The 27888-nt window shown below is 41.3% G+C and overlaps 1 protein-coding gene across 2 annotated transcripts in view; it reads right to left on the bottom strand.

Annotated features, from left to right (window-relative positions):
- Positions 1–26087, bottom strand: part of LOC144468278 (glucose dehydrogenase [FAD, quinone]) — a 34688-nt gene extending 8601 nt beyond the window's left edge. For both annotated transcript variants that reach the window (XM_078177625.1, XM_078177626.1), the window contains exons 1-4: positions 25857–26087; positions 20275–20495; positions 794–922; positions 83–279 (exon numbers count right to left, since the gene is read on the bottom strand). In XM_078177625.1, coding sequence (XP_078033751.1) covers positions 83–279; positions 794–922; positions 20275–20494 — 546 coding nt within the window. In that variant the 5' untranslated portion in view covers position 20495; positions 25857–26087. The remainder of the gene's footprint in view (positions 1–82; positions 280–793; positions 923–20274; positions 20496–25856) is intronic.
- Between the last annotated feature and the right edge of the window lie 1801 nt (positions 26088–27888).

Here is a 27888-nt window from a genome sequence, read left to right as displayed (position 1 = left end):
TGCGTAATGCACCTCGGACTGGGAGTCACGAAAGTGCGTGCACTAATCGCACGGTACGCTACTGCGATCCACGGGGTCCTACCTCTTCCCAGCTCCATCCCGTGTTGCCCATCGCCGCCCAGTTGTTGTAATCCTTCGCGTGTCCTCGAGTGTACATCATGCCGTTGTGCGCCGAGGTGCCGCCAAGGTTCTTGCCTCTTGGCCAGCTGCAGGTACCCCCCGTCGCCAGGCAAGCGTTCTGCTCGTTCACCGTACGGTACTGCCAGTCGATCACGGAGCCTGCATTAATCGTAATTACAATCGATCATCGATGGTTCCTTTGCAATCTTTTCTATATCTTCATCCTTCCGGGGGTTAGGTGGATTAATTAGATGATTGTTAAGAAGGCGAGAGATTGATAAGATTGAATTGGTTGTAGGAATGTTGTTGAAGATGACTTGTAAAAATTTTGGAAGTTTTTTTGGAAATTTCGAAGATGCCATATTTAGACAGATTTACTATTTCACCAACCCCTTACCATTAACCAACATTTAAAAATTCAAATAAACACGAACACACGACAAATATAATATCTCCCCTTTTTCCAAGAAATTTTAGCAATCGAAAACGTTCTAATTATTATAATTATAAATAAAATGCTACGACAAAGGGTTCGAAAGCCATCTCCTACAAATGACATCAATATTCCACCTTTCATCGTCCAACAATTATCTCTTTAAAAAGAACAAAAGATTAACTAAAAATTGAACTCTAAAAATTAAAACAGAATTAAACGAAATATAGTAAAACGTACCCAAAAACATAGCAACCATACTGGGGACATTGGTCCCCGGCGGCGCGTCAGGCCCAGCTTCCAGCACTAGCACTTTCCATTGCGGCGCGTCGCTGAGTCTAGAAGCGACCGTCGACCCAGCCGTTCCTCCTGCAACAATGCAACGGCCATATATACATTATATATCATGCATCCCGACGACAAGCTGAATTTCGAGCAGATCGAAACACGGTCGGGTTCGCGTTCGCTTCCGCGATTCCCGCGGTGGCGCGCGGGGGACGCTTTAAACGGGGAAGTTAATTAGCCGTGTTCCGAGCCGACTTCTGGGTTTACACGCGGCTGCATTTTATTCGCTTGTTACGAGAGCACGGCGGCGGCGGCGGCGTGCACGCGATTCTTGGCCGAATCGTTTCCTCACGATACGATGATTCGACGTTTTCACGCGTACAAGGCGATCCGGTTAAACGGAGAGATAAAAGACTCGGACTGGGACGTAAGTGCGAGTTGCATACATTGCGTTCTGTCTCGTTGCTTGAAGAGATATTTTAGGCGGATGATTAATCAATTTATTTAACGGCCAGGATTTATATAGGTAGGATTTATAGAGCTAGAAGCAATTTTTAAGGTTAGAATTAATTTATAGAGCTAGAATTAATTTTTAAAGCTAGAATTTATAAAACTAGAATTAATTTTTAAAGCTAGAAGTTTTACAGTCAGAATTAATTTTTAAAGCTAGAATTTATAAAGCCAGAATTAATTTTTAAAGCTAGAATTTATAAAGCCAGAATTAATTTTCAAAGCTAGAATTTATAAAACTCGAATTTATAAAGGTAGAATTTATAAAGCTAGAATTAATTTTTAAAGCTAGAATTTATAAAACCAAAATTTATAAAGCTAAAATTTAAAAAGCTAGAATTTATAAAGCCAGAATTTATAAAGCTAGAATTTAAAAAGCTAGAATTTATAAAGCTAGAATTAATTTATAAAGCTAGAATTAATTTATAAGGCTAGTATTAATTTATAAAGCCAGAATTAATTTATAATGTTGGAATTAATTGTTGAAGCTAGAATCTAAACAGCCAAAATTAATTTATAAAGCTAAAATTTATAAAATACAGCAATCGGTTTTCAGAAAGCATCATGCAATGATTCTTCGCCTTCACGCTTACAAGGCGATCTAGTTAAACCCTCGATCGAAACGAGACGGAATCGCAAGCTACACCTTGTTCCAACTCCCGTATCAAACAAATACCTAAACGAACGCCTAATTAATTCGTCTGCCGCCACGAAATCCCGACTTTATAAAGCACGACGATCGCGTTCGCGAACGCCGGATTTCAGAAAGTCTTTTGGAAAGTCTGCGATGGGTATCTACGCGCGCGCGCTCGCGTGTATTTGCGCAACCCGCCGCGGACGTCTGCGAAACACGGGATTACGTCTCGCTAATTTCACGTTGCGAGCCCCAGGATGCTCTACGGATTTCCATATTCGTCGTTCGGCCGCCGCTTGGAAATATGCGCGAAGGTATTCATCCTCTCTCTCTCTCCCTTCTCTCTTCGTCGAAGCGGACGCACGCGTTCGCCGGCAAGAACAAACGCGAAGAAACGCGAGCCACTTCCGTCGGACGCTGCCGAAGACGCACGCGCTATTTTGCATTTCGACGCCGCGTCGCTGGGCATCGCGTGCGCGCCGCGTTCTTTCGCGAGGGAAGATAACCGGCTTGTTTCGAGTATTCCTTGAATCTTATCGGGCAGCCGAGTGTAAGATAAGACGGCGGCCGCGATTGCGTCGACGTCGGTTACGTGAGACCGCATAATCGATCGACGGTCCGTTTCGGGAGACGCATAATTTCGGCGCACTTTTGTGGCAACCCATCGAATTACTATGTTTCGTTGTTATGGTATTTTTGTACTAATATGACGTAGAAAAGGTCATGAAATGTATATATTGTGCGAAAAAATTTTTTAGTTAGAAATTACATTGTTTATAGGGAGATGTACAGTATCGAAATCAGATTATGAAGGTTACTTTCAATTTTTTCTTTCTATAGAATTGTTTATAATTTTTGTCTAAATTTTGAATAAAGCATTGGATTCTAGATAAAAATTATTGTATTAAATAGGTTCTAAATGAAATATTTGATGAGTTATTTGATGCCATATTGCGAGACTCGACCTGTATATTATTATTATTATCAAATTATTGTATTGAATTTTTGTAGGTAAATTGAAAGGGCATTTGACTTGTTGCTAATAAATTAATAACAAATAAGTAAGTAAGTAAGTGAATGAATAAGTGAACACCTAACTAAATACCTAAATAAATGAATAATTAAATACAGAACTAAATCCCCGATAAAACGAATAAATAAATGATAAAATAAATGATTGAATAAATAACCAAAAATTCGACGACACGCGCCGGAAATCGTCGACCGCGGAAAGAATTCCGAAACGTGACGTTTCGCTCAAAACACCGTCGGATTTCGAAGGTGAACGACGTCGAGGTATTTCGCGTCGTGTGTATCGTTACGTTTCCCTTTCGAGGAGGAAAGCACGATCTCGATCAGCGTTTCCGCTTCCCTCCGCGGCCGCGCGCTCGCTAGCACCGCGTACTAAACACGTGGCACGGATCGAACACGTTTCACCAGGTGCACGCATGGTGCAACCGCTTTTACCTGGCACACCATGGCCAAGGCCTTATCGGTGCTTCTCTCTCTCCATACCGGGGCGCTCGCAACGACTCCTACGTCGCCGCCGATATGGCATTCGTTAGTCCCTGATTGCTTCGACGATTTCCAATAAACGATAAAAACCGCGCGCGGGGAGAAAAAAACCGATGCAGGAAAGCATCTTCTTTCGACCCCTCGTACAAATCACGCGTTAATTAACATCTTTTTCTCGGATCGTGATCGAACACGTAGACATTTTTTGTCGAGGAACGTTTCCGATTTCTAAAGAAGGGATTCGTGGAATTAACTGCTGGTGTACGGTGCCGGGGTCGCTTTTGACTGGAGTGAGAATTTTTTTATGGAAATGATGGAAAAGCGAGGATTTTCTTTTTTAAGTTGTAGTAGAAATGTTGTAGATTTAAGTTGAAGCTGTCATGGATAGGCTTGCATTGTTTATTTTTATATTAAGAAATGTTTCAATTGACTTTAATAGCTAATTCAAGAATTTATAGTTAAGAAACGGTTCGACTGATTTCAATAACAAATTTGAAAAATTTATAGTTCGAACAAGATTCAATTGATTATTTTATCGAGCATTGCAGAAAAGCGACCAGCCATGGAAAATGACTCTATAAATAATACTTTATAAAAATGATGAGACTGGATTTATTTATATTTCCCACAATATTTATTATAATACAACTTATAGAATTTAGTAATTAATTAAATAATTTGGAAATAAAAAGTGTGAAACATCTCATCTCATCCACAGTAATAAACTTAATATTAACAATCCGTCAACGATGCCGCGTCATATCTAACCTTCTCATCGTAACGTCATAGGTACTCTAATTTAGCTCGCGTCAAATCAAATTGTTAAATACCACTTCGAGAACTGGAGGTCGAGCGATCGTCGCAACTACGTCACCACAGTATAACATCGATGCGAATGAGAAACTCAGAACCGTTCGAACTGGCTCGGCCACATCGGACGCTGCAATCGCCAGAGCCGGGCGTTAACGAACCATCTATTCGATGATAAAGGCCAAACGAAGTTGAATGAACGGGGACATTGAATTAAAGATCGTCGCCAGGTACAAACTATTCTCGGGCAGGTTAGGCGTTGGAGCGAGAGGACCAGAAACGGAGGCAGAGGCAGAGACACAGAGAGAAAGATAGAGAGAGACAAAGACAGAGACAAAGACAGAAACCACGACAGAGGCAAAGTCAGACAGACATAAAGAGAGACAGAGACAAAGATAGACAGAAACAGAAACAAAGGCAAAAACGACGTCAGAGGCAAAGACATAAAGACAGAAAGAGAGACAGAGACAAAGACAGAAACCACGACAGAGACGAAGACAGAAACCTGGACAGAGACAAATACAGGGCAAAAACAGACAGACAGGGAGACGGAGACAATGACAGAAAGGCAGAGGCAACGACAGAAACCACGACAGAGACAAAGACAGAGGCAAAGACAGAAACCACGACAGAAACAAAGACAGAGGCAAAGACAGACATACAGAAAGATAGACAGGTACAGAAACAAAGACAGAGGCAAAGACAGAAAGAGAGACAAAGACCAAGCCAGGCAGACAGTGACAAAGACAGAGAGAGAGAGAGGGAGAGTTCAATGTCCCGAACGCCACCGTCGGACAAGCTCGATCAGGCATTTTGAATTTTTCAAACACGACAGAATCGACGTAGGCGAACGTCTCATCGATCGGCTCGCGCGCGCCGTTCGGAAAGAAAGGAGTTTCCCCCCGTTGTCCCCCGTTTTTTCGCGAAGCCACGGCGAGCACGGTCCGCCTGATTTTTTCGCGAGCGTATCGCCGTCGTTGTCCGGCTCGGGAGAAAACGGTTCTCGCCGCGTCGCGTCGCGGCAAAAACCCGGCCGTCACGGTTGCGTAATCGCATTGCGGCCGACGGCGAAACGAGCCCGGATCGATGTCGATCGATACGCCCCCGCTTCTCCTCCTCCTCCTCCACCTCCACCTCCACCACCTTCTCCGCAGTTCTCCACGATTTTCCGCGATTTCCCGTTTGCTTTGTGCGGGGCCGGCCACCGTCGCCGCCACCCTCTTTTCGAGATCGACTCGTCATATTCCCTGAGAAACGCATTTCGATACGCGCCCGAGCGCGTCCGGCGCCCGGTTCGTTTCCGTTCCGTCGACGCGGCCACAATGAAATCGCGCGGCTGCTCGCCGCTCGTCGCTAACGCGGCTACGTTATTTCTGTTGCGACGCTCCTCCTTCTCCTCCTCCTCCACAAAAGCCGCGGATTTCTGCGAAAAATATCTGGCGCGCTGCTGTTGTGCCGATTGATATATCAGAGAACACGTCCAAGAACAAATTTCGTTGCTATATAGCGGGTAAACAATGGCCCGTGGAATTTCTGAATAAAGCGGAGGGAACAATCATATGACGCGGCGGTCTGCGACGCGATTCCGCTTTGATGTGATAGGATAAAAAGAACATTTGTAGAGCATTGAGAACTGTAATATTTTTTAGCTTTAATATGATAAGAACATCGCGAAAGTTTTGGATGAGATTGTATTTTTGCAGGATTGGATAACATGATTTAATGTGTTTCATCCCTTATTACGAGCTTCGCTTGCGATTGAAATAAGTTATTAAATATGGATATAATTTTGACGTAATTTTGAAATAAATTTGAAGTAACTTTGACATAACCTCAAATTTAAAGAACTTAAAAATAATATACTGTTCCTCTCATCTTATTAAAATTGTTAGTATTGGATAACATGATTTTTGTTTAATGTATTTCACCCCTTACTGTACGATTCTCATTAGTGATAGAAATTACTGTCAATAATTTATTAAATATAAATGTCATTCTATCCTTTAATATTGAAATAAAACTCTTATCAATAAATATAAAAATATCTGTTTTATATTACTTTAAAAGATTGAATAAATAAATGTATCTTATTAAAATTATTAAAATTATTAAAACAGGTAATACCCCTAACATCTTACTTAATTTTTATTCCACGCATAAATAAAATCCTTAATCCATCGATCAGTATCGAAGATCATACAGCAAGTTTGCTACGATAGATATCAAATAGGTCAGACGGAACGTTCTCTTTATCTGTGCATCCTTGTGCATTTACGTCACGAATTTGCATGATACGAGAACAAAGAGTAAGTTACGAGCGAAAGTCGATAATAAATGCATAATTGTCCGCGAGCCGCTTTCGTTATCGAAAACTCGGCAATAATAGAAGAAACGAAGTTCGGGCGAAACGATCGATTACAGTGTCGACTTCTCGATCGTCGCGAGGTAACGCGTAGATCCGCTCCGGAGTCGAAACGGAAAAAAAGCGCTCCGCAGCGAAAGGGTTAAAAGTAGCGTCGCGTGGAATTACCGCCGCGAAAGGGTTAAAAATAGCGTCGCGTAGAAGTACCGCCGCGAAAGGGTTAAAAGTAGCGTCGCGTAGAAATACCGCCGCGAAAGGGTTAAAAGTAGCGTCGCGTAGAATTACCGCCGCGAAAGGGTTAAAAGTAGCGTCGCATCAAAGCACCGCCGCGAGAAAGATTTTCGAACAATGAAATTTCGATCGAGCCGAAAACAATTCTGTCGAAACTGCGGACACTGTGCACTGGTCCATGGGGGTTGGAGAGCGGAGTCGGACATTTCCGCGGGGGGGCGGACGGCGGCGGCGACGCATCGATTAGCCCGCGGCGAAAGAAAAACGGGAAAAATCGGTTATAATCGAGCAAAGTGTCAGGCGGGCAAATAACGTTTTCATCGCGCGATACGCTGAATATTCGGCGAGATTATGCAAATACAGGCTCGCCGGACCGTAAACTATTCCGCGGTACGCGCCTCAGCGAATTTCATATTTTATCGTCTTTGCCAGGGAGGGGGTAGGGTAGGGTAGGCGGTGGTGGTGGGGTGGGGTGGGCCTGCGGACGCGATACCGACACCCGACGGTTTTCGCCCACGCCAGTTCGGTAACGAGCGAACGATGCGCTGGCGTTCGCGAATCCGCGAGATCCTTCGTTCGAAATGCCGCCACGCAGGACTACCATCGTTTACACCTGTACGGATACACCTGCTGAACAGATTTACGGCCGTTCGAGTCGCGACTTTGACGTCGACGAAAATTTCATCCCTCAATTTGAGATCGAGAATTTTTATAACAGCGATTATATTAATAATTATATTAGCGATTATATTGTTGTCGATGTTGTCGACGATTATTAATAATCGTGCATTTTGGTAAATAATACGCGTTGAGTGGAATCTGCGATATTTTCTCTGATAATTTATTTCTCAGTGTTTTGTTTTATTATTAGGGTGGTGGTAAAAAGTAATTTGATTGGAATTATTGACTATTAAATACGCGTTCGTTATTAGACATTAGTTATTAGATTATTATAAATTGGTTGATCAATTGTTGTGAATTAGTTATCGAAATATTATGGATTAGTTATTGAATTATTCTGTGTCAAATGTTATAATTTATTCCAAGGCTACAATTTTGAATATTAAAAAAATACTCCGAGGCTACAATTTTAAATATTAAAAAAATACTCCTAGGATACAATTTTAAATATTAAAAAATATTCCAAGGCTACAATTTTAAATATTTCTAACCTAGCAATTATTAAAACCAAGTCCAAATAATCGAATTTCTTCTTTCCTAATTCTCCACATTTCTTTCCAAGCTACAGAAAAATTAGGAAAAATTCGCGACAGTTGTCACGTGACATATGAAGCACGATGGACAATTTTTCCATCGATAGGGGGTCGGGTCCCTAACCTAGCCGCGGCAGCGTTCCTTTGTACGGCGACCTCGCGCGGCGGTATCCTTCCCAGCGATACCCATCGGCAAAAAGAAGAGATCGAATCGCCGCGGCCTGAAACGATTGTTCGCCGCAGACTGTCGCCTGGACTTTCCATTGGCCTTAGGCAGGCAGCGCCTTCCTTTCTCGCCGATTCCTTCTTTTTTTTTTCTCCAGCCCCGCGCCGCGTCTCTATTCCTTTCGCAGACTCCGGCGAACTCGAGCGTGATCTCCACCTGTCTCGACGACCGAAAACGGGCCTTCATCTTCCATCGAATCCGAACGATTTCACCCGACGTGTACAATTAGAATCGACGGGATTAAAGCGTACTCTCTTTTCTGTTGTTTATAAAAATTTGACTCGCGGAGATTGGATTGATAATAAGAATTATTTAATTAACAGAGACCTGCTGGCATTTGATCTCGTTCGTCGGTCAACCGGAAGAGACGCTATAATAACTGTAATAACAATTACCATTCGACACTTGGAGAAAGTTAAATAAATCTGAGAAACTGAGAGGCAATTACTATAAATTGTTCTATGTATATTTTTTATATTTCGAGGAAAATAAGGTTAATTTTATTGAAGAAAGTTGAGCTTCTTTTTGAAGGATATATCCATCGTTTTAATTTAGTCTTGGATTAATAGTATTTTTATGTCGAGATTATAAATTATTAGGTTATATTAGGTGTCCCAATATTTTCAGTGATAGTCGTATATAATAATAGTTATGCTTTCAAATTTTATAAAAGTGAATTTTGTGTTTCAAATGCGCTAATAATTTCATTCGCTGCATCGTCGCAAAATGAACTCTTCTCTGATTCCAATTTTTCAAAAATAATCCACGAAGATTGGACACAATATAAAAAATTCACTAACAACTGGAACTGCAATAATGACCTACTTTCTCTTAATCCCATTTGTCGTTCAACCGTGCTCGACGCCATACGAACCAAAGTTTCAATTACCATTCGATTCGTCGCCGTGTCACGCTCGAGGATACCGCGACGTCAATTTACCGGACCCCTGCATTTCTTACATCGTCGCCGCGGGCCAATTTCATTTGACATCTCATTATCCAATTAACGGAGGGTGGACGGACGTCGGTTATTAGCGGCGGCCCCCGCCAGCTTCGAACGTCATCTAAAGAAGATTAATCGAGTTCCAAGACCTCTATCCGGCCGGATAATTCAATTGCGATCGCGAAAGTTTTCGGTGGAACTGATTCCGCGCCCCCGGGTTGAGTCGTCATCGTTGCCTCGTTAGGGACGCTTCTCCGTCGCGAGGCCGCTTCCTTCACCTCCTCCACCTCCTCTTGCTACGTCTTCGACGATTTATCTGCACGCGTCTTCCGCCGCGCTTCGGAATTCTTACGGACGTGTCGGCGAAAGCGAGTCCCCGTTTCGACGACGGCATCAGTTAGCGCGAACTTTCAGCCGCCCCCGATAATTATCTCGTCGATTTCCGTCGAGTGCTTTGTTTACGCCGCCGTCGCGAATCGAGCGCCGCGCCCGCGTAATTGTTATTCGAACATCCGCGATTCGATTCTGTTTGCGAACCGTATTTAAAATTGTCGTAATTGTTGTTAATATTTTTCAGGGAAATTCTTTTGGAAGATGATTCGGTTAGGGTATTGATTTGGTTAGGGTATTGATTTGGTTTTCTATGACTATAATTCTTTCTCGCGGTGTGTAACCCGATAATTTCTAATTTTATTTATAACTACTCTAGATACTCCATCTAGACACGCTAGTTCCAAGATAGAGATCTTCGTGCAACATGTGAAAGTTTCAATTAGCTAACGGAGACTAGATAATTTCGATGTTAATGCCGTAAATTTATTATACATGTACAGTTCGGTTAATGAAAATGGATTTTCCGTATTCGTTATTACGTAGATCTGTAATTATTGCAAGTAATAATGACGAATGTGATAAAAGGACGATTCTATCGAATGAATAATCTATCGAAAATAGAAAGAAATTAACGCTTTATCAAACTATAACCTATAAATCGATTCTCCCCCCCGATCGGTAGGCTCTATATCGGTTGCCATAGTAACCCTTAATTCATCATCTATTATTGAGATAAATGTGTTAAATTGCACTACAAGCTTCACTATTATTACATAAATTTTTAAATATTAAATACCTTTCGCGATTAACAAGGTAAATAAAATCACAACAGGAACGAAAATTTTTACCTAGAAAAAATTATTTATTTAAAATTTTTTAACCCCTTGCACTATATAATAACGGGTCAGACTCGTGGTGAAGCTTTTATGCAAGCTCTACTGAACTAATTAATTAATTAGGTAATTAATGCGGGAAAGAAAAATTGTCCTATTATTGAAAATATTAAGGACAAATAAAGAGAAGCGATAGTGCAAGGGGTTCAAATAAAATATATTTAAAAAATTATTAAGGTGTTAACCATCGCTCTCGAACTCGCATAATCAAAGTTCCGCGTAATCTCGCAATCGGATGAAATTTCGCGGACAAATCTACAGTTTATTCAACGTTGGTTAGGAAACTTTTCGAGCGGACTGTGTACACGGAGAGAGAGGGATGCGGAACGATGGGGCGGCCGGTGCCGGAAGGGTGGCTCGTTCGGGCATGGTTCGACGATGAAGCGCGAGCTCGAAATGAAATTAATGACGCAATAATCACGCCGGGCCCGCCGAATGAATAACAGTTCGTATTAATATCGCGTCTAAACAAGCGAGGGGAGGTTGCCGATCCGCCGTCGAATCGCGTTTCCCACGGCGTCCGCGACGCGATGATAATCGTCGAATTACCCGTTCGACCCAGCGCGACGCGACGCGGACGCCGATCCGCGATAATTCCGTTTGTCCGTCGAGCGAGAAACGCGCGAACGCGGAGTTTACGAACGGTAAAAATGTTTTCCGGTTTTCGTCGACCGATACAACGCCCCGATACGAGCAATACACACGGCGCTTTTCGTCCGCCGGAAAAATGATGCCCGGTCATCGGGCTGCGATCCTGCGCGATTTTCCGAAATTCATTGAATTTGTTGGCGTCGTCGGTAGCAGCGACGAATTGCGACTGTATTAAACGGAGGAATTTAGTGGCGAGAAACCTTATACATTTATCCTCATGTTTACACATTTTCTATGAAGGTCTGAAGTCTTCGAATTGCAACTCCGACGTTCGAAAAAATGTTGTCTCTCGAGGTTAACGGCTACCCCTCTCAAGCATTTCTAATACTCGCCGGTTTTCCATGATTTTGGCAATAACTATTGCTGTCTAGGCCGAGAGAAGCGAAATCCTAAAGTTAAGCAACAATGCGTTCAGGCATGATAATTATTTTAAATCGCCTGCCAGCTGTCAGCGAAAAATCCTAACCTCAAAAACAGCCGACCAGGTACGTTCGTGTCGTAGAGAATATTGGTGCAGGTCGCTAACAGAATTTATAGCGCAGACGGGATTCGGAAGGCGTGTCGCACGCACCGACTGTGTCGACGGCTATCCTCGCGTTCGAGATATCTGGCATCGGTTTTTCATTTCGACAAGTTATCCTTGGCAGTAAAGCGCGTGTCTAGCTCTCTCGTCGCGTTGCGATTCCGTGAGAAAAAAAGTCGAGCCGGTTAACGCCCAGATAGTAATCAAACGGTACATTAAAGTCTTCATATATTAAGTTCCGTTCGCCGTTAAGTAGCGAACTTTCTAAATAGTGATATTAACCATCCGATTGACACTCGGAGCGAATTGAACTGTTCCCGTGCGCCGGCTAATGGGCCGTCGATTTCGTGCATTTTTATGGAATGCATCGAATACGGAGCCGAGGATGTTACTATCAATTAATTCTGTATATTAAAAGAGGGATTTATTACGGTTTTATTACGTTTACGTTACCTGCAATTATCGCAGTCGATTTTTATGTCGTTCGAATGTACGCGGTGATAAGTAGACCGCTACGCCTTTCGAAATGTTTCCTCTAGGTTATGTTTCCAATTATGCGATTATCTGCCGGAAGATTAGTCTAACAACGTGGTTCGTTTATCTGTCGTTTCCGGTGTACTATTATATCCTTTTACGAGTATTTATTTACGTTGTTTATGCGATGCTACGGCAGATAGTCTTGCGATACTATTCAATATAATTATATAAAAATTAAATGCAGCAATAATTTTACTTCCTCCTGACACAAACAATTATATTAAAATTCTAAATTATATTATTATATGATCTAAACGCGAACTCGATAGGATAATTATTATTTAATTAAAAATCGTTTCGTGATAAAATCACGATAAATAAATCTGGTTTTCGAAACTATAAAAAATTGTTTAAACTATAAAAAATAAAATTTTCTATTTATTAAATTTTTCTATATAATTTTGACAACGAGTATAGTTCCTTCCAGAAATATTTAGACGCAATATAAATATATTTATTTAATGAATTGTGTGCAATTGTGAAATCGTTAAGATACTGTTGCAATCTCTTCAATGCATTCGAAAGTAAATTGCACTGAAACTGTAACAAGTAAACATACTCTTATTTTTACATTATGATAAAATGAATTACCTCAGCAACTAACCAATTGCATTCGTTCTATTAATTCGTCTGTTATTTCTTATTCTATCCGGTCGCATACATGTTACAAGTAGTATGCTCCACATGTTTCGAAAACATGTCGAAACGAGCTCGCCTTTCTACCGAAGAAAATGCAATAAATGGGTAAACTAATTGCATAAGCGACAGAGACACTGCCACCATAATCTGTACTTGGGACAATACGATGCCATAAAACCAGATACCGAACGTGAAATTATTTAAACCGAATGAGAAGTTCCACTGTAATTTCTGTAATTATTAATTATAGAATTAGAGAGTACAATACGATAATTTGTATAGTATAATAATTTATGTAGTATAATAATTTATGTAGTATAATAATTTATATAATACAATAATTAACACCAAATCACCAGGTTTCTTAATACTTTCTGTAGGAAATTCACCGAACTGAAAGTTCACAAAAACTAATCCTTTCTAACACCTGTTATTAACACCTGTCGCCGGTACAACGTGACAACAATTGCGTTCGCCGTTGCCGAAACTTTCTTGTTTCATCGAACAGAACCCGGTCTATTAATAGAAGAACGACAAGGCGCGAGTTCCTCGTGCCGGGAATTTGCAAATTTCAAGCATGATCGCCGTCTTTGGAGGCCGCGGAGCAGATCGGCGCTGACCGGAGCAGAACCGACGGCGGCGGCCAATCGTTCGCGGTGTCGCGCGACCGTAAAAACGGCCTTCACGGTTGCACCGGCAAGTAATCATCGAAAGAGAAAACGTGACAGGATTAACTCATTGCACTCGAAGCCCATTTCAACTCCGATTCTGTAATAACTTTTCTCTAACATACAGCATTAAAGGGTTAATATTAACCACTCAACTGTGACGATCTCTTTGAAGAGATCAGCTCGAATTATTTATAATTTTTATTCCTTTGTTTCATTTCGTCATGACACTCTAAAAATTTTAAACATATTAAAATTTACGAGCATAATTTAATTTTCGCTAGAATTACAATTTAAACATTAACCCTTTGTACTTGAGTGCTGACTCCGAGGCATCCCTTCACGCAGGACGAATATAATCGTCGCGACACAAAATTCTGCCACATCACAACAAAATATAGTCATCTCACACACCTAACCTGTTAACAGTCCCTCTATACTAAACGATCTATTGGGTTGTTCAAAAAGTCATTGCGTTTTTTTCCGATAGATTGCTTTGTCCGCGATTATTTATATCTGAACGTGATATGAATGTCAAATGTTCACGCGTGTTTTGTTTGTGATACTTAACGTAAAAAACAAACTAATTTTGGCACGATTTGGTTGATTTTTGTACTTGCAGTTGTGGTTCGAACATGGAGAATTTTGAAAAGCATATTCGCCATATTTTGCTTTATTGTTTTTAAAAAGGGAAGAAAGCAACTGAATCAAGGGAAGAGTTGCCTCAAGTTTACGACAGAGACGTCATTGAAAAACGCCAGTGCCAGAACTGGTTCGTCTGATTCCGTGATGGTGATTTTTCAGTTAAAGATGCTCATCGCTCCGGTAGACCTTCCGAAATTGACGACGATAAAATCAAAGCATTGATGAAAGCAAATAAGCATTCGACGGTTCGGGAGCTTGCTATCGCTCTAAAAGTGTCCATTGACAGTGTTCATGGCCATTTGAAATCGCTTGGTTTCGTAAAGAAGCTCGATGTTTGGATACCGCATGAGGTGAAAGAAATTCACCTGACGAAGCGCATGAACGTCTGCGATCAACTGACCAAACGCGAAGAAAACGATCCATTCTTGAAGCGTATGATCACGGATGACGAAAACAACAATGTGTACAACAATGTCAGCAGAAAAAGAAGTTGGTGTAGATTGGATGAAGCACCGGAAAGGCAAGCAAAAACAGACATCCACCAAAAGAAGGTAATGCTGTGAATCTGGTGGGAATGGAAGGGACCAATCTTCTATGAGCTGCTCCCAAAGAATCAAACGATTAATTCCGATGTCTACTGTGAGCAGCTACAGAAATTAAGTGATACCATTGCACAGGAACGTCCCGAGCTTATCAATTGGAAGGGTGTAGTGTTCCACCACGATAATGCGAGACCACACACAAGTTTGGTCACTCGGCAAAAATTGTTACAGCTTAGTTGGGATGTGCTACCACATCCACCGTATAGTCCAGACCTTGCACCATCAGACATTCATTTATTTCGATCCTTGCAAAATTCCTTGAATGGTAAGACGTTTACGTCTGCCGACCTCATCAAACAGCACCTTGACAAGTTCTTCGTAGGAAAAGACAAGAAGTTTTATGAACGCGGTATTATGAAGTTGCCCGAGAGATGGCAGAAGGTCATCCAACAAAAGGACCAATATATCAGTGATTAATGTTGATTACGTATATTAAATAAACGTACTTAAAAATGAAATGAAAAAAGTGCAATGACTTATTGAACAACCCAATAGATAAAGGATTTCGCGCCGCGATTTCGCCAGCCGCGTCGTAAAACATCCAATTACCGAGCTCCCCCCGTTTTTCCGGTGTATTCCTGTCTCTCTCCTCTCCCCACCCCATTGATCGGCAAGGCGTCGTCGCCTCGACGAGTTAACTCGTCGCCGAACTTCATTAATTACCGGTTACACCTCTCTCTCTCTCTGTTTCTTTCATCCCCCTCTTTTCCAATTACGTCAAATCGATCCCGTTTAACGCAACTAATACGCGGCGAGGAAGGGTGGAGGGAGAGGGAGAGGGGGAGAGATCCGGTGTTGCTCCAATTACCATTCTCTAATCAATCAGGAACGCGTTTCAATGAACTGAATGAAATTCCCTTTGCGCGGCGGGGAAACTATAAATTACAGGTGAAATAACGATACGCTGGGGCCACCGGTTAGCAGATGCGCACGAACAAGAGAAACTCCGCGCGTGCTTATGATACTGGAAAATCAACGCTGCGCGGATGGTGCACCGGCCGGGCCGGCCGTGTCCGTCGCCTTTTAAACGCGCGGAGCTGTCGGCGTGTTCGCTGCGCTCGATTTTATGAATTTTATATTTTATAAAGGGTGATTGGCGGATGGAGAATCTTTAGGAGAAATGAAAATGTTTGATGATTGAAATTGGTGTTAAAGAAATGAAACTTCGGCAAAGAACTGGAAAATTGGCAAAGTTTCGTTCGGCAAAGAATCGGAAAATTCGCAAAGTTTCGTTCGGCAAAAAATCGGAAAATTGACAAAGTTTCGTTCGGCAAAGAATCGGAAAATTGGCAAAGTTTCGTTCGGAAAAGAATCGGAAAATTCGCAAAATTTCGTTCGGAAAAGAATCGGAAAATTCGCAAAGTTTCGTTCGGAAAAGAATCGGGAAATTCGTCAAGTTTCGTTCGCGTTCAACGATCCGCGACGATCGCGGACCGTCCGAACGGAAGCCGAAACTGTCCCGTCCTTTAAATGTATGAACCTATCGCTCCAGTTTCGCGTAAAGGTCAGTGACAGATACATATTTTCCCGTGCAGTCGTTATGCAAAGCGGGTTTCCTACGCGCGGCAGAATCCGGTCGCGGTGCTCGCACGAGAAATCGCGTTCGTTACCAATTTTCTCGCTCTTTCTGCACATTTCCCTTTCTTTACGCGTCGATTACGCTCCCGCAAATTGCCCGCAATTTGTAACACGTACACACGCCGACGATCAAAATATATACGTCGGCGGAACGACGCAAGAGGCGGCGGGTGGGGGGCCTTGTTAATCCCGCAATTAGTAATTACGCGCGTGTATCGGCGGCAAGTGTTTAGCGCGCATCGCCGCGCGAGAACTCCGTGACGCGTGACGTTGTTTGTACTCTATTCTTCGATCTGCACGCTTGCCGCTGGTTAACTGCATCGCTGCGGCGTTCGCTTTCGTGGCGAAGAAAGCGACGCGGATTAAGCCGAGCAATTTTATTCGTTAGTCTGCTTATTAAATAAATAGCGAGACCCGATGGGGTACGTAATTGAACGTATTATCGCCGTGGGGTCGGAACAGATTTCTCGTTCGATCTCGGCGTATAACAATAGCCTCAACGAAGAGATTAATTATGGAGGCAATAATGAATCATTGGGGCAGCAATTCTTCTCGTAGGATTCGAACTATGAAAGTTTTACTTATACAGAGTAATTGTTTTATTTAGCAATTCTGATATTAACAATTTAGCGAGTAGAATATGAATCGGCTTTTTGCTTTGAAATAGAATAATTTTAGTGGTGCCTTAGAGTCACCACTCGAATGTAAAGGGTTAATAATATCACTAATGTATATTAATATCACTAATATACTCAGTATTAATATATTTAACACTACTAATATCACTATTATGTGGAATATTACTATTATCACTAATATATTGAGTACTAATAATATTACTAATTGCATCGAGTATTACTAATATCACTAATATATTTAGTATTAATATATAGAACATTTACTAATATCACTAATATATTGAATATTACTATTATCACTAATATATTGAGTATTAACAATATCACTAACGCATCGACTATTACTAATATCACCAATACACTAAATAGATTCTCAATACATCAAATATTCCCAGTATTAATAATATTCCAAATATTATATCTGAACTGGGTCACGAGGCGGGAGCGGTGCTCATTAACGCGAAGAAAGACTAACGAACCGTATTCGCCACCGATTCGATCGTCTTTTATCCTCGTTAGCGTCGATACCTCCTGCGAATTGGTTTATTCGGGCTCGTCCTTAAACTCCCGCGAGATACAAGAGAGAGAGAGAGAGAGAGAGAGAGAGAGAGAGAAAGAGATTACCATCTCGCGGAGCCGATTAATTTGAATGTTTGATTACTTTACCGCAATCAGCCGCGCATCAGTATACTACATTCGTTAAAACCGATCGACTGTTTTGCTTGGACATCTCGATGGTCGCGTCTCGCCGCTTCGTTAAACGTCCCCCGGAATTACATCGGCCGGTGTATAATTGTCGGGCCGGTCATTAGATTTCGGGGACGGCGGTAAACGAGACCGGCCGCGAGAAGTCGCGCGGGCCACGCGAAATTGCACGGCGGGCGCGACGCGAAACGCTCGAGCGATTCGCCGATTGGAATGCGGAGCGAAACGGTCTACGGCGCTCTCTCTCTCTCTCTCTCTCTCTTTTGCTCTCTTTGACTATCTATCTATCTATCTATCTCTTTCACTGTTCTACGCTCGACAGATTTTTTCGCGGGATGATGAATAACGCGGCTCTGAAAACGGAATCATCGAAGTGTCCCGTGTAACATTCAATTCCCCGCGGCTGCGTCGGTCGACGACATTTAGATCAACGTTTCGCTGGATACTCGCGATGTTAGCGCGTCTTGTGACCAATACTCGACGCATTTATATTATTTTATTTTAATTCCCGCTAAATCGACGAGTAAAACCGGTTAATTGTCCCGAGACCGATTCTCAGTTTAGTTGCTGCGTTGAGAAAAGAAAATGTCAGGTTATGTTTCGCTAAATGCTCGCGATATTTTCACATTAAGCGACCAATTTTTATATTATTATTATTATATTATTTTATTTTAATTCGCGCTAAATCGACGAGTAAAACCGGTTAATTGTCCCGAAACTGGCTCGCAGTTTAGTTGCAGCGTTGAGAAAAGAAAATGTTAGGTTATGTCACGTTATGTTTCGTTGAATGCTCGCGATATTCTCACATCAAGCAACCAATAATCTTCTACTCGACGCCTTTATATTATTTTATTTTAATTCGCTTCAAATCGACGAGTAAAATCGGTTAATTGTCTCGAGACTGACTTTGGTTGCAGCGTTGGGAAAAGAAAATGTCGGTCACCGCGTCGTCCATATAACTTCAACTATTTTCCCAGGCTGGAAAGTTAATTTCCACGCTGGTTTATCCTCACATCTTCTCAATTTCACTATATTGTCTTTTATAAAGCAATTAACATATGAATGTTGCAATCATAGTCGATGTAACGATTTTTCGATTGTACTTTCAGCGGCCATTCCGCGTCGCTCCGTAAAAACCAGTATCGAGCGATTAAAAGTTTCGTCTTGGTTAAATGATTGATGGACGCGATCAAAGGCATTTGTCGTTGCAAAGTCGTCGACGGTGTTGATCGATTGACGAATGTAATCGACGATCGTCGATTTGACGAAACAACTGATAATTAATATTGTACCGCTATTGAATGGTTATCCCCATCAACCATTTATAATTGCATCCGTTAAATATTGTCTTCATTAATTATTGTAAATTAAAATCGTGTCGAAATGACACGTACCGCGAATCGGCGGCGATCGAAACGTTTCAATGGTCGCGAAATCTTCGAGATTGCGGATCGCCGGCGGTCGATGTGTCAAACAGGGGGCCCCGGTGATTTTCAATGTGAAAGTGTTCAAGCGGGAAACGCCGTTCGAGTATCAATCACCGATTCTAACGAGACTTTCCTATACCAGTCTAGTTTTCGCGGAATCGTTTTACATTTATCATTTTCAGCTTGTCATCGGGGCGACGGTGGCACGGCGCGAACGTAACGCGGACGGAGAGCACTTTTGTGCCTAGCGTTATTTTGTTTCGTATTGCGAAATCGACGGAATTATCCGCGGAATGGAAAATGAATTTCTAAATTACGAAAGAAACGGGCCGGGGATATCGAACTGAATCGTTTTCGTCATTGCACCGGTTCGCAATAGATCAGATCCGTTGATACAGATATGTATAGTGTGAGATTTCAATTCTGAATTTCTTCGTTATTTTTATTAATTTTGAGAAATGTTTTCAACTCAGGGGTGGATGCAGAAAAATTATTGTATGTATTTATATGGAATTGATTGAAATATATATAAAACTGAAGTTTAATAAATTCAATTCTTAGAATTTTTTCACGTTCTGATATATTTTCATTTTTATTTCATTTATTAAAATTCTAGGCTCTGTGAGATTATTTTAATCACTGTGCTGTATTTTTGGTAATAATATTCGACAATATAAATATATGTATTTACATGTAAAAATAAATACTGTAAATTAAATTTATTTCATTTCAATTTTAAATACTATACATTCGTGTATATTTAAAGAAGAAGTTACGAATTTAAAAATGATTAAAAACAGAAAGCAAGTCAACAATTTCGATTATATTTCCTCGCATTTATTGCAGCATTTTGATTTAATAAAAATAACTGTTCTATAAATCATTCGTTCCTTACAGATTAGTCCACTGTATAATTATTAAATTATTAGTATAAATTATCTATCAATTATTGCAGATTAGTCCGCCGTATAATTATTAAATTATTAGTATAAAGTATTAATCAATTATTAAATTACTAGTATAAAGTATCTATCAATTATTAAAGTATTAGTATAAAGTATCTATCAATTATTAAATTACTAGTATAAAGTATCTATCAATTATTAAATTATTAGTATAAAGTATCTATCAAATTATTAAATAATTACTCACCGCCGATGACGATAAAGTCGTAGACAGGCTCAGGCGGCTGGACAGGCCTGACCCGTTCGCAGATCTGCGAGATCTCGTCCTTGTCGCGTACGAAGGTGTCCAACAGGGTCATGAAAGTCAGGAACTGCGGGCCGGGACAGGTGTTGGCGAGACTGGGCCCCAGGTAAGGGGTGTACGGGCACGACGGCTGGGCGGTCACGTTGTACAGCGTCGTCGACATCCTGGCGGCCGAGAAAACACAGCAATTATTCGGCGGTGTCGTTCCGCGGGCGTCGACGTTCGAATAACGCGCGAGGGGCTGGGGAGGGAGGGACGGCTTAATTGGCCGTCCGATCCGATGCGGAGACAACGGCGTCACGCGAGCGCCGCTCGACGCGCGCGCGGCTCACGTTTTCCCAATCTCTGCGGCCCCCCCCTGGCCCGAAAGTTTAAAAGGCCGCAGCCCCCGGGTTCGCGTGGAAATGCACTTTTGATTGCAGTTTTCTTCCGTTTACCTTCGGAGCACATCGAAACACGTTTCGCGCCGTCGAACGGACGAAGTTGCTCACCCCCTTTTTCTAACTAACCGATCACATTGTTAGAGGTTTCTGGTGGGAACGATCGAAAGGGTAATGACGATTTTGGAGAAGCACTGTTGCGATCGAATGTATAGAGTGTTGCGAATACTGCGATGATTTTTATAAATAAATAACTTATTTTTGATTGGATTTATTGAGTTGAATTTTGAGGTGTTGGTGTGAATAGTCGATTTTTACTGGTTGGTTTTTTAATGTTGGAGCACCTGATTGCTTCGTAAAAATGTGATTTATATTATGATATTATTTAAATGACATTTATATTATGATACGATTTAAATGACATTTTTAGTATATTACCATTTAAATGACATTTAAACTAGAACATAATTTAACCTGTTAGCTGCGTACGACATATATACCCACGTCATAAGGAAATGGCAATTTTACATTTAATAATAAATATACTTCTCCTACGATGTTTGTCAAAATACTTACAGCGATACATAGTCACAAATTTTGCACGGTTTAGTATATTTTTTTAAAACAATTGTCAAAAATATTATACACAGTATAATCAATAAAACGCGTAGCAGAATTTATCTTCTAAACATATCGACGCAGCCAAATGATTAAATAACAATTATTTTCTAACTAGATAAAAATAAAGCTAAACAAAAATTAATTTCCCATCTCAAGTACTTTAATAAATTAAAAATAATATAGCAACAACCATAAATTTCTCTAATAGGTACGCTATTATTTCTTTTATTTATTTAATTATATTACAAGTGCGAAATCCAATTACCATAAGATACAATCACCGAAACAAACATATCGAGCGAATTATCCATAATCGTGCCCCACAGTTTCAATAATCGTAAATTAAAAAATTTGCCACACGTCACCGTGACGCAATCCGCAAACCATCGCGTGCGCTCCATATGCATATTTATAACTTGGCAACACTTAAAAAATTGTTCCACTTTTAACTGTGCGCCACAGATAAAGAAATCGAACAATACGACCTATTAATTTTTCTTTCGCGCTACGAGCTCTAATTTATGCCAGCATTTTTTACGAATTGACCGACGATGTAACCCTTCTATGTAAAAATACTTCGTCTGTAAAAAATAACTTCGAATTGTTATATTCGATCTTAGAGAAGTAATTCTGTTTTAAAAGGTGTCTGCGAGCATTTCTTACGAATGACGAACTAACCCTTCTATCGTCTGTAAAAAATAACTTCGAATTGTTATATTCGATCTTAGAGATGTAATTTTGGGTGTCCACCATTTTATAAGGAGTCTACAAATATTTATCGATGGCTTGAGAAATTGAACAGAAATTAACGTTTCGGAATTCGACCGAAGAGCGGACATTTTTCGCGAGACGCGACGACGCCACGAAGCGACGGAAATCGGTCAAAAGGCGGGCCGGATCGGCGAGATTGGCCGCAGGGTGGTGGCCGTAGGGGAGAACGCCGTGCCACGAGGGAGCATTGCGTGGCCGCAGAGATCGGCTAACGACTCGCGCGAACCGTCGTCGTATCATTTCCCCGGTGGCGATCGCTCCGCGCAAATCTATTCGCTATTCCGCTCGGTCCCCGGTTTTTGCCGTTCCGCTAATGTCCATATCCGTTCGCCGTACGATCCGAGTCAGGGCCGTACCACCAACCGGGCCGGGATCGCGTGCGCGCGTCCGCGTGGCACGGATCCTTGCCTTCGACTTTCTCGCGGAAAGGAAAAAAAGAAAAAAGGAAGAAAAAGAAACCGCTCGCGTTCCCCGATCTTTGTGTATTTCCGAGGCTCGGGCACGCGGCAACAGCCGTCGATTCTAATTTTCATCCGCGTTCTAAAACCCTCGCTCGCCGGGTTTTACGTAAACCAGCCGGCCGCATTAAAATCACACCGAAATAAATATTCGCATTAATTAGGAAGCCGAGCGAATTAATGCGCATCCAACTAACCGGCCGTGTTAATTAATTTACCTCTAATTAACGCGGCCGCTTTTCCCGTGGCGCGCGTGTGCGCCTCTCCCTCTCTCTCTCTTTCTCTCTCTCTTTCTTTCTCTCTATTCCGCGCGAATTAATATTTGAAGGAACGAGCCTGGAAAAAGTGTGTGCTAGCTCGCGCGCGCGCGCGCTTGCGGGGTCGGAGAACGTTAATTATGAACTCGTCGCGTTTTCGCGTTTACGTCGGCGACGTGTAGGACGCCGACAGTTCGAAAATCCAGCGATCGCTTTATCATCCGACGGCTCGGCCCGCGCCGGCAGTCGAAGCGCGACGTTAATCACGATTTAGTAATATTTCATTGTTTGCCGGTTCTCGGAGCGCGCGCGCGCACGCCGCCGCAAGGATTCCGCGGCGGCGCTTTTTCGCGGACATCGTTGGAAAAAATGTTGGGAATTTCGGGAACGGAACCGCTTTGTTTCGATCGTCGACGGACCAACAGGCGATGGAGCATTGTTCCATGACCTTTTAGAGATTTCATCGATACCACCCCCGTTACCTCTCGTCCCACCCCCCTTCGACATTGCCGACTAGGTTTTATGGGGAAGATGATTTTTCTTTTTTAGCGAAAAACGCGAAACGGCGATCACCGTTCGGATAATCGAGATACAGTCGCGTCTTTCGCGGTTAAACAGTTTAAGTGCGTATTCGACGAGTATATACGTCATGTGGCAGAATTTTGTGTCATGACGATTATATTCGTTATGTGTAGAATTTTGTTACAGTTTGATGTTTAAATTGTAATTCTGGTGAAATTAAATTATGTTCGTGAATTTTAATGGCTGTAAAATGTTTCGAGACTTTTATATGTTAAATAAATAAAGTTAAAGTTAAAATTTAAGTTAAATAAATCAAATGAACTATAGGAAGAGCGTCACCTAGATGAGGGTGACGCGACACCCGTGGAAGGATACCTGTCACCGAAGGGTTAAATCGAAGTCAAATTTGATTCTTCTGTAATCAAACTCCAGAAACTAAAATAAATAAAAATAATAGAAGAAACAAAAATTGTTTGCTTTTTTTGGAAAAATATTAAAAAATATAAATATTAATAGAAAAATATTACTAGCAAAAATATTAAGAACAAATAAGTGCTAGGAAAAGTATTAAAAACAAATAAGTGCTGATCAACGCAGAGTTAGGCGTAGCGCAAAGGGTTAATTCGTCGGACCACGGACGAACCGGGTTCGGGAGGGTCCCAAAGAGCACGGACAATCGAGGTACGACGGTGCGGCCGCTTATCTATGGCTGCGTAGGATTACGGGGCGCCTCGGAACGTTAACTTGTTCCAATAGAGCACGCGATATCCGATATTCGAAAAGCACGTTGGTAGCACAATGACGGAGGCCTATAAAACTTTACGGGGCACTTTACACTAGAACTACCGCGCCGGTTAAAATGACCGACTACACGTTTCTCATTTGAAAATTGCTGAACTCACGGACGTTTCCCCCGCGGGAGATGAATTTCAACGGTTTTCTTAACCCGCGCGCGCTTTGTGTTGGAAATCGCGCGGGGTCCAGATGAACTTGGTGGTGACGTTCCTATTGTTATTTATTTTCTTATTTATTGTCCTTGTGCTAAAATTGTACCTTGCAATTATTGGAATTGTAAATTGTAAATTATTTGTTTCGCGTTGTTTAGTTCCTATTTTGTCAATTTATTGTATGGAAACAATATTGAATTTTGTCAGTGTTAGTATGTGGTATAGTAAAAGTGTGTTGGGACGTTTAAATAATTTTAGTATTGTTAGTTTTATGCAGCAATTAAGGCTATCAGTTTTAGTGCTCGGCGATTTTATGGTTAAACGCATTTAAGATAATTGATTAACTAATTGGGATATCAGTTAATTGTCTTACATATTTTTCTTTTAATTTCGATTCTAAGGTATTGTTAATTTAATCGCGTGATAGACTATTCTTCGCGGTAGAATTTTAATAACAATCACCACTGAACTATTTTTATTATTATTAATTGTTTTAATACTACATCTGATCCAAATTTATTATTACTGAATTGTAAATCTTCGTGCAAAATAAAAATAGTCCCTGACGATTGTAAAAACAGACATTAAGTTAAAAAAAATTGTCTTTTTAATTATGATAATAAAGTGAAAATAGCGTAATTGTATTATTAAATTATTATTATACTGTAGATTTTTGTGCAAAATAAATAATTTCAGAGCCGACTATAAAGAGTGGAAATTAACTAGAAATAAACTGTTTCATTAGATCACGATAATAACCTAAAAGTAACATAACTATATTATTAATTTATTACTAAACTTCATATCTTTATGCAAGATAAAATAAAGTAAAGACTGACTGCCCTAATCAAAGACAATTTTCTCTCAAAAAAGCTCAAAAAAGTTATCACCAACGCACCAACGCTTCTGCTACCTTATACTACACACCTAACCACTCTACCTGTTCACACCATCAACAACAATAATCGCCGCGCAGCGATCAAGAAACAGGCTTACCCATAAACCCACTACTAAAACATCCGATCGAGTTCGCGAGCAAAAATCCAAATTGTAACTGAATACTCGGCCACCGTTAAAAACGCGAGCAAACTGCAACATCCGCACGGCAGAAATCCCTCGTTCAGCAACTATTGATTTTCAACGTGTCAAAATGATTCGTTCGCCGTGTAAATAAAATTTAAACATTACCCGTTGCTGACGAGCGGAACGGATTCCCGGTCTCGCGTAATCTAACCCCTCGTAAAATATAATTACAACATCTACTGTCGCGCCGGAAACGAAATATCGAGCACCGTTACAGAAAAAAAAAAACAGAACAGGTATTTACGGTGTCACGGTGACAGCGTTAATTACAGTTTCCATCGGGTCGATGATTAGGGGGGTTTTCGTGGCCTGGGACCACGCGCGGTGTCAACGTGGGGAAACGATCACAGGAGATCACAAGACACACTTCGCGCAAATCGGCGTTCGCCGCGCGAAAACGTTCGCTATTAGAATCCCGCGATCACTTGTTGTCCGGATTGCGTAACGACGACGACGACGACGACGACGGGCGCGCGTTCACTTTACCTGAAAATCTATGACCGGTTCACCGATCGGCCGGATTGACTAGAGAACACGCGTGTGGCCCGCTCGATGATCGTTCCGAGTCTCGGTGTGCGGAGAGGCTGTGTCCGCACGCTATCCCCGCAGTGTTGTGCGCGCGGATGGGCGCACGAGATAAACACCGAATATGAGCGCGTGATAGGGCAGGTGATCGCAGCCGAGGCACAACCTCGCAGCCAACGAGCGCGCGACTTGTAACTGTAAAGCCTCTCACCGTCGTACGTCTTTTTATAATTCGACTCCCACCGTGTTGCCCTTTTCCGCGTCATAGCCGTGCTCTATCCGCGCGCCCGCCTCCCCGAGGAAATCGGCCAGGACGATTTCGACGACTCCGCCGTCCTATCGTGTCTATCGCTCCAACTGTCCATCGATTCACGGCGAGATCGTCATCGCGCCGGCCGGGACCAAGGTGAGAAGACCGGACCCGTCGTCGACGCCGCGCGCGTAATTTCCGCGATGACCCTCGGGTCCTCTATCCCCTCCCCCCCTCTCTCTCTCTCCACGCTTCGACCAGGATCCTTGCCTATTGTCTTTCGCGTGCGAGAGCGCATCTCTGACAGCTTAATGGCTATCAAACAACTTAATTAAATCGGCCGCGGCGCCGGCGATCATCGGAAAACGACGGAATCATCGATTGCCGGGAACCAGTCTCATCGGACATTCCCGATCAGGGTTTTTTTCGAAATTTTCCATTGTCTTCGGTGTTCCGACAAGATTTCGGCGGAGATTTGCGCTGAAAAATGCAGATTCGTAACCGCACCAGACTCGGAAGAGTGATTCAGGTGACAAGAGGATATATGGTGGATGGTGGTTTGGTTACGCTTAGGTTGGTTTTGTCGGCAATTGTCGAGGCTGGGATTTATAGTGATTTCTTCTGAAATAAATTTGTATTTTTCTAGGATAAAATTGTATTTTTCTCAAATAAAATTGAATTTTTCTAAAATAGAATTGAATTTTTCTAAAATAAAATTGTATTTTTCTAAAATAAAATTGAATTTTTCTAAAATAAAATTGTATTTTTCTAGGATAAAATTGTATTTTTCTAAAATAAAATTGTATTTTTCTGGGATAAAATTGTATTTGTGCCTTTTGGTGGATGCGTTGGCAATTTTGATGTTTAATTGACTTCGCGAAGGGAGGTCGTGTACGTTGTAGAAATTTCGGTCCGAAATATTGATCGCCAGGAAGGTGTCTGTCCGCGGATGCTTAAAAAAGATGGGCCGGGAAACGACGCGAATTTGTGGAACAAGCTATTATACTATGCATATCTAATCGTACATAATTTGACAGCTGCTACCAGGGAATACGTAACAGTATCAGAAAATTAATACTTTTTATGCTTGGAAGTAGTTAGTAAGTTATTTATTCATTTATTTATATAGTCAGCTAGTCAGTTAATCAGTTACTTAGTTGTTTAGCCGGTTAGATATTTAGTTATTTAGTCAGTTAGATAGTTAGTTATTAAGTCGGTTATATATTTAGTTATTCAGTCAGTTAGTTATTTAGTTATTCAGTAAATTAATTGTTTAGTTATTCATTCATTTATTATTTAGTTATTTAGTCATTTATTATTTAGTTATTTAGTCAGCTAGCTATTCATTTATTAACTCGATTCTTTCTTGCTTGTCGCGTCGTTAATTAAGACATTTTTGTTGCCAGAAACGTTTGTTCATTTCCGTCAATTTTGCTAGATTAAAACGATTACATTTTATCGTCAAATGATAACACCTAATACTAACCTAGAAACGTAAACTTTGTTCACGTAATTTAAGATTAGTTTATGTGCAATATGTCATTGAGGAACTGGCAAACAAATTCTACAAATCTAAAACTCTAAAAATTATCTTCGATGGCTATAAAACAATTTATGGTGCTCCATCACTCCATTACCAAGAATTAATACCAATATTACTTCATTTTATTATTAACATACTACATGTGAAATTAATTAACGTAAGAAAGTGCCCTTCTCCAAGATAATTAAAAACAAAGCCAG

This window comes from Augochlora pura, chromosome 4 (assembly GCF_028453695.1).
Source record: "Augochlora pura isolate Apur16 chromosome 4, APUR_v2.2.1, whole genome shotgun sequence".
NCBI lineage: Eukaryota > Metazoa > Arthropoda > Insecta > Hymenoptera > Halictidae > Augochlora > Augochlora pura.
The sequence above is the reverse complement of the archived record's forward strand: the minus strand, read 5'-3'. Positions and strand labels throughout refer to the sequence as shown.